The sequence below is a fragment of the Sinocyclocheilus grahami genome, unplaced genomic scaffold, assembly GCF_001515645.1.
Source record: "Sinocyclocheilus grahami isolate Dianchi unplaced genomic scaffold, SAMN03320097.WGS_v1.1 scaffold233.1, whole genome shotgun sequence".
Classification (NCBI taxonomy): domain Eukaryota; kingdom Metazoa; phylum Chordata; class Actinopteri; order Cypriniformes; family Cyprinidae; genus Sinocyclocheilus; species Sinocyclocheilus grahami.
The window spans coordinates 616,942-624,720 of NW_015505412.1; the positions used below are offsets into that span (position 1 = coordinate 616,942).

General features: G+C 36.8%; 1 protein-coding gene across 1 annotated transcript in view; it reads right to left on the reverse strand.

The window, feature by feature from the left end:
* The window catches only part of lrp1bb (low density lipoprotein receptor-related protein 1Bb), a 373,072-nt gene that overhangs the window by 169,169 nt on the left and 196,124 nt on the right, over nt 1–7,779 (reverse strand). Inside the window, exons 22-25 of the mRNA XM_016288691.1 lie at nt 6,585–6,785; nt 3,816–4,061; nt 1,651–1,848; nt 178–382 (exon numbers count right to left, since the gene is read on the reverse strand). Of these exons, the coding sequence (XP_016144177.1) occupies nt 178–382; nt 1,651–1,848; nt 3,816–4,061; nt 6,585–6,785 (850 nt within the window). The remainder of the gene's footprint in view (nt 1–177; nt 383–1,650; nt 1,849–3,815; nt 4,062–6,584; nt 6,786–7,779) is intronic.

A 7,779-nucleotide genomic window follows, 5' to 3' on the forward strand; every position in this document is an offset into this window, starting at 1 on the left:
TGTTATGTACCCAAGATAGTCTCTATGAGGACAAATTACGTTAAAAAATAAATAAAACTGTTTTCACTGTTTGCTTTTGCTGTTGTGAACATTGCTGAAGGGAATGTGAAAAAGAAAAGCAGACTAAGAGGAAAGAAAATTAGGCTGTGGTAAATTTTGTATGAGACTAATACACACCCCTGTCCTGGGTCTACAGCCAGCGCTCGTGGGTGCTCCATGCCACCGGCAATCAAAGTCGTTCTCATTTCCCCATTCAGCTTGGCCACCTCAATCTGATCCAAGTTGCTGTCTATCCAGTAAAGGTTTCCTGCAATCCAATCCACTGCGAGTCCCTCTGGGGTGGCCAAACCATGCTGAATCACAACCTCGACCCCGGTCACACCTACAAAACAAACCACTCGCGCTAGATCATAGGGTGGACGGGGTTTCCAATTCAGCACAGCAAAGCATTCTGGTCGTTTTGAACTTCCTTTTGAAGTGTTGAGTTCTTCAAAATGCTACTCCTTGCTGAAAAGACCAGCTTGAACCAGAATGCATTTTTATGCTGTTAGTCATGTTGTTCACCAGCAAATGATGCAACTATTCTTATGATTAAATGAATCTATACTTATGAATCTACTATCTTATGAATCTATACTTCTGATTAAATTGAACAAAGCAGGCTTGCTAGTTAAGCTAGTTGAAGGGAAAATTCAAATAAAAAACTAAACATATTTCTAAAATTATATTTATAAAAATGTTTTCAGCAACTGATATAAAGCTGAAATAAAATATACATATTAAATGAAATAAAGTTAGAGTAAAAAATAAATCTTGAAAATTAAGAAACAATTACTAGAAAAAAAATGTAAAACAACTAAATAAATAAAAATAAATAAAATCACAAAATCACAAATTACTAAAATTCAATTGAAAACTAAAAATAAAGGCTAATTCAAATTATTACTAAATACTATAATAGTATATAGTATATCAATAATACTAAAATAACGCTGGCTCCAAGCTTGTATCACTTTCTCTCTTCTGTGGAACACAAAATAAGGTATTTAGAAAAATGTCTCAGTGTCTTTTCTGTCCATACAATGAAAATTCAACCATTCTTCTAAAAAAAATACTTTGGGCTGAACCATCCCTTTAAGTAGCCTGGTATGGACACCAGAATATCAACAGCAGGCGATCAGCATCCAAACACAACATTTGCTGGTCTTTTCAACAGGGTTTCTGAAAATAACTGGTAGAAAACACTGGTATTCAAGGAAAGGAAGTTTTCCCTCAGCAGTAAACAATATTTTTTTCAGCTATCTATAATCCAGCTGTTTGCAATTATTCTCAGCTGTGGAGGGCTTTATGAAATGCTAACAAAAGGAGAGAGCAATAGCTGCACTGGGGGCCTGTTCCTCTGAGAGAAAGATTTAGATGTGTGCTTAATGCAGCTTCAAAATAGTCTTCAAAACAAAACAAGGGTGTTCATCAGCTCCTTCAGAGCTTTTCTGCGTCATTCAAAGAGCCACTGTGCATTATGTATTGCATTACTGTTCAGGGGACGTGACCTGCGTACCAGGAATGGGGACACAGAATATCTTTTCAAACTAAAGCATAGGTTAAACAAAGGGCGAGTGGGAATGGGACATCAAATTGGGTGTTCATTACCTCCGGTCTCTGAGAGCTTTCCCCGATAGATCTTATCCTCCACCACGTCGGTCCAGTAAAGCAAACTGTGGTTGAAGTGGAAGTCGAGAGCAATGGTGTTCCGCAGGCCGGGAACGAGTAGGCTGTAGTCACGTTTATGAAGGTCGATTCGTCTGATCTCATGCCGGATAGAGAAGATAACAAAAGCCTCAAAGGGATCTTGGAGAAGAAACACATTGATTATTAGCACCCCACACCTGTGCATTAGAAGTTACAAGAGCATCGTGCTGTGTGTTGAGGCGTCCGCCATGCACATTTTGTTCTGTACATAATCCCTAATTAGTCTTTTAGCTGATGTTTTTATGAAAAAGATTTACAGGGAATCTAATCTTGAAACCAGCGGATAATAGAAGAAGACACTTGAGTCGTCTTTAAAGAGAAAGAAAAAAAACAACCCCTATTAATTAGGTCAAAATACAAGTTCACAAGTTCTATTCAAGTCATCCAGGCATATATAACATTTAAAAAAGAAACTATATAATTAAGAATAATATATATATATATATATATATATATATATACACACACACACACACACACAAATCATTTGCCAGTCCAGTTCTATATCTACTATGCAACATTATCCCAGAATTATTATTTTTTTTATAGCTACTGGATAAAGCCTGTTGAGAGCTATAAATGTGGCTGTCTGCTATAACAAGAACTTACTCTCAAGAGCTATATACGTCACAAAATCCATAAAATACCACACAGATGCTTGTTGTCATATTCTGAATAATGACCCAAATTCAGATTCCCTGAGACAATTTAAAAGCATTTGGCAGGCATGCTGCTGTAAAGACATTAGGTTCTCAATGGGAAGCTCCTGTCTGCACATCCCGCTGTCACTGTATTACTGTTGCTCTTATTGTTGTGTACTGTGGACAGATTCACTATGGATAGACATCATAAACTAGTTTAGAAAAATAATGCTATACTTTCCTGTCTTATACTTTGACTATCGTCATAACTGTTTATGATATTTTATGGTGCTTTTTTCGTATTTCCTGGACACATACTGTATGAACTGCTGTTGCATTGGAAGACCTGTACTTTTTTTTTACTTAAATTTTTTTATATTATTTATGTATTTATTTATTATTTATTTTAATTGTTTTTTATTAGGGCTGTCAAATCGATCAATATATAATCTATATAATCTATATTCATTCATATTTATATATAATTACATATATATATATATATATACACACACACACATATATACCTGTGTGTGTGTGTGTGTTTGTGTGTGTGTGTGTGCGTGTATTTATATATACATACATACACATACGACACACACATATATTATGTAAACAAACTTTTATTTTGGATGTGATATATATGTGATGCGATCTGGGAAAACCCGTCGAATGTCACGCTGGGACGCTTTCAGGAAATTCGAAAAATAGGTTGAATGTAAATTTTTTTTCAAAATTAGGGTTTCATTCAATTATTATTCTATAACATCTTGTCTATCATCTCTGAAAATATCGTGGCAAAATGCACTTGTTTAGTGCCAAAAAATAGCGATTTATTGCAGCAAGCAGAAAAGACCGTGTCTGTCTCTCATGTTAAGAACACGCTGCGGAGGTGCTTTCTCTTAACACCACAAAAACAGTTAACCTATCAAAATAAACTACGTAACATATATAATAAAGGTGTATCAATGCACATTTCCCGCCAGTCCTGTGTAAACTACGGCACGTTTTTTTTTTTTTTATATATCATGAGATGGCGGAGTGCAAGAAAACAACGCAGTCTGAAGCTGCTCACTTCGACGATCTTGCTTGTCTCAGTCTGCTCAATCTTGGTGATGTCAGTGCCCTAAAAGATGTTATAATGGACTATTTCACACCCAGAGATGAAGGATCAGATGATGAAGTTACTAAAGAGGATCTGCGCTCGCTTTTCTAAATGTAAACTACAAGGTACATTATTTGTGCTATCTAAACATACAAGGGGTGATCAAAAGTTCAGAGACTATGCCCATCATGAAATACTGTTATATTTATATTGCTTTATTTTTATATATAAGATATATGTTAGAAGAGTTTAACCAGGCTGCCAAAGCGAGGCAATTCTAAGAGAAATATATATTTTTAAAGTTTGAGGAATTTAAATACCCGTGCTGTGGCAGCTCTCTCCATCTGGATCAAGTCTCCAGCCAGGATAACAGGAGCACTTGACAGTGGTCTTATGCTGTTCGCATATCTGACTGCATTTCAGGTGAGCAGAGCAGTAGTCCACTGTCTCACATGTTCGGTTGTCAGAGCTAAGACGGAGTCCAGTGGGACATGAACACACCACCCCTTTGCTGGGGATCACTGCACACTGGTGACTGCAGCCCCCATTACCTTGCAAACATTTCTCTGGAACAGACAAGAACAGCATGAGTGAGGACAAAAACAGAATCAATTTGAAAGGCTGGTGATATGAAGCCATGTTTGCAGGGATATGAGATTCAAGGTGCGAACTGAAACAGAAAAGCCACAGATGAACAAAGACCAACGGTATGGTTTGAACATTTGCACAAGGCTAGAAGCTTATCGCTCTTTGCCTCAAAAGTTACGGTGTGTCTTTCTCAACTAGACCATTATTCTGACCTAATCAACATCACCAGCCAAGTGTGTCACAATAATAAAGAATTGCTTTATTCATGAGGCAGATTTAATGAGAAACCACAGGTGTGAATTATGACCGACTTAAGCCACTGTGCAGGCCAAACAAACTCATTCAAGGTGGAAAATGGCTTTTTCTTAAGTTTAAAACTGGGTCTCTGATACATCATCTCTTTTCAAAACGGATCAGACAAACTCCGGTACTCTTAGACTCTCATCTCTAATGGATAAGCTTTTTCCTTTCATCGAAGCACCTGGTCCTTTTTACGGGAGAAAGACAAAGGGGATGAAACTCACAGCTTGCAAGGTCTTTTTGCCACTACTGATTATGATGATCCCCTCTGCGGCCGCAAAAGAGAATTGAATTTTCTTCACAGGGGGCCCTGAAGTCTATATGGAGTTGAAGAATAGCTGCTTCCCAAAGGTCACAAATGGCATCGAGTCCTGCTGTGCTGGTCCCAGTCAGTCAGTCACCTCAAGGTCCATTGGCACAATCTAATTAGCAATAAGAGGCCCAAGCCAAACGCAGGTCTAGTCAGACAGATAATACACCTCGTCCTCAGAACATGAGCGGTGGGCTCCCATGGGCGGCTGCTGGCAATGCACTGAAAGTCACTGAAATGTTTGTCTAGTTGCATTCTGAGAGAATTATACATCGGTGACTCTCAGGAGACACTTTCCCAAGTGAGGGCTTCAGAGGCAAACAGATCCCCATGTTTAGCTCTCATTCAGACAGGCTTCGTGTTTTCCTTGTGCTGGTAGCTTACAGAGCATGTGGTGGCTTTCCATTACACTAGCTCAAGGACACAACTCAAAGAGATTCAAGTAGCCCTGAGGGACATGCCGTGTGGGCATAAACACAGTATTATCACAATCTTTTCACCCATGGAGAGGTAAACACAGTGCATATTGATTTGCTCAAGTGTATGAGTCTGAATCTATACAGCTCAGACATTTTATTTGCATTGGTTAGTTAGCGTTTTTCATGGTTTGGCTTCCTGTGTATTGATAGAACTACTCCACATGACTACTTCTCATTCAACCCATCCAGCATCTCTTGCAGAACTGACCAGACTTCACATAACAGCACAGCGGATTTCAATTAGCATTACACACAAGGTGTAGTGAATAAGGCTGTGAATGCAAGCATTATGAACCCAGTGATAAACTTTGCACACTTGCAACACTGCGACACTTGCATTGATTAAAGACCAAATTAATTCAAAAATCGAAGTTTTGTGGCTTTTAGACCATGTCTGTTTGCTCTGCAAAAAAAAAAAAAAAAAAAAAGCAGACATTCACAGCAATGTATACAAATGTAGTCTAAATGCTGCACTGTGCCACGGAAAGCCATGCTTTATACCAGTGTAATTAATGTTAACTAAAACTGAAACTATTAAAAATAGTTTTTGTTTAATTAAAATTTAAATAAAACATAAATATTAGATGAAAAAACGAATGCCTTGGCAAAGTAAGTTAATAAAAATAATAATAAGTAGTTTAAGTTGAAGCACTAAAATTACAAAAAATTTAATTTAAATTTTAAATAAAAGAACTACCCTGTATATAGAAGTATCAATAACAACAACAACAACAATAATAATAATAATAATAATAAAGCCCATATCAAAATTACTGAAACTTAAAAAATATAATGAAACCGAAAATAATAAAATAAAACCTAACTTTAATAAATACTATAATAATATATAAATAATACTACTTTACAGGAATTTTACCATGTATAAAAGGAGGTTCTTAAATGTAAACTCATAAACCACTTTGAAGCTTATTTTGCTAATGTGACAAAAGACAATGTATAGTGAGTAATTTACAATGATAAATAATAATAAAACACATACAACAAATACACAGAAAAATATATTTTTCAAATTTGTAAATAAAACAAAGACTACGAAATTTTTATAAGAAAATATGATTTCAGTAAATTTAACGTGTTACTTGCCATTTCCTTATAATTGTTTGTGAAATTCACTAGCAATGTCATAGTGAAAATTGTTTGTAGACCATAATGTAATAAAAATTGGAATCAATCATTCTTCTGCAAAGTAATACAGTTCCTTACCCTAACTGCAGTCTGTTTACAGTTGCTAAGCAACATAGGCACACTGATATAGAATTAGCAGTCACAGGTGCGAATTTATTCAGCATGGCTCATCCAATCAAAATTTAGAGTTGAAATGATTCATATTTTATCAAATATTGAAGCAATAAAGCAGATGAGCCTCTTATCAAAGCCTTGCATGCACTCACCACAGAAAGGACCCTCATCAGAATGGTCAGCACAGTCGTTTCTCCCATCGCAGATCTTGTTGGGGGCCAGGCAGGTGCTGGAGTCATTAGCACAGGGCTGAGTGGGGGGCTTACAGATGGAGGACTCACACGACTCTTCATCTGAGCGGTCTTCACAGTCATTGTCGCCGTCACACACCCAGCTCTTGCTGATACACTTCCCTTGAGACACAACATTCAGTCAGACCGCTATATAAATCAAACTGTCAGGCTTAATTTGTTGTTTGTAGGTGAGCATGAAGATAAATCTGGGTAAATTTGGCAGAACAGTGGCGGAACGTCAAACTGGCATGACGTCAGATGAATACAGAAGCTTCAGCTCATTGAACCCTTAGAGACCCACTGAAACATTTGTTTAAACCTTTTTATTATGAAACATTTATTTTTCACACAGTGGAGCTCTTAAAAAACTTTTTTTTTTGCTTTACCATTATGGTGTATGGAGTGTAGATTGATGTGGGGGAAAAAAAAGTAATTTAACGCAGTTTAACATAAGACAGCAACATAAAATGTGAAAAAAACAAAGGGGTATAATGTTGTCAACGCTTCCCCGCGATTTTTATTACTAAAATAAAATATAGATACTAGATCGCTACATTATATTCCCCAGCAAAGAGGTGATAAAATCACTGTTTTTGAAGTAATTGTTTGTAGAGAGACATGCGCAGATGCAGCAAGCAGGTAACTGACACACAACTGTCATCTCTCTCTCTCTCTCTCTCTGTCTCTCTCTCTCGATCGATAATTAATTGAAATACATGCTATAATTCATTCAAATAAATTTGGTCTTACCGCACTATTTCATCTCTGTGTCTGTTTTGAAGCGGGCAAAATGCTAGTGCTAATGAGCCATAACTGTCGAAAATAACTGTAATTTTTACCCATTCGGTCAAATATTGCGCTGCAAAGAGCAATACAAGTTTTAATTTGTCTATAACTTGGCAAATGACCATGGAATAAGTGGGATAATCAATGGCTAGCCAGGCATTAAAGGATTTTAATGCACTTCGTGGAGGCTGGTTCTTTGCCTCCACGTCCTGCATTAAAATCATTTCATGCACGGCTAGCCGTTGATTATCCCTTACATATATACTTCAGTCTTCAGTGTCACATGATTCTTCAGAAATCAATAAAAAATACTAATCAGGGAAAAAAA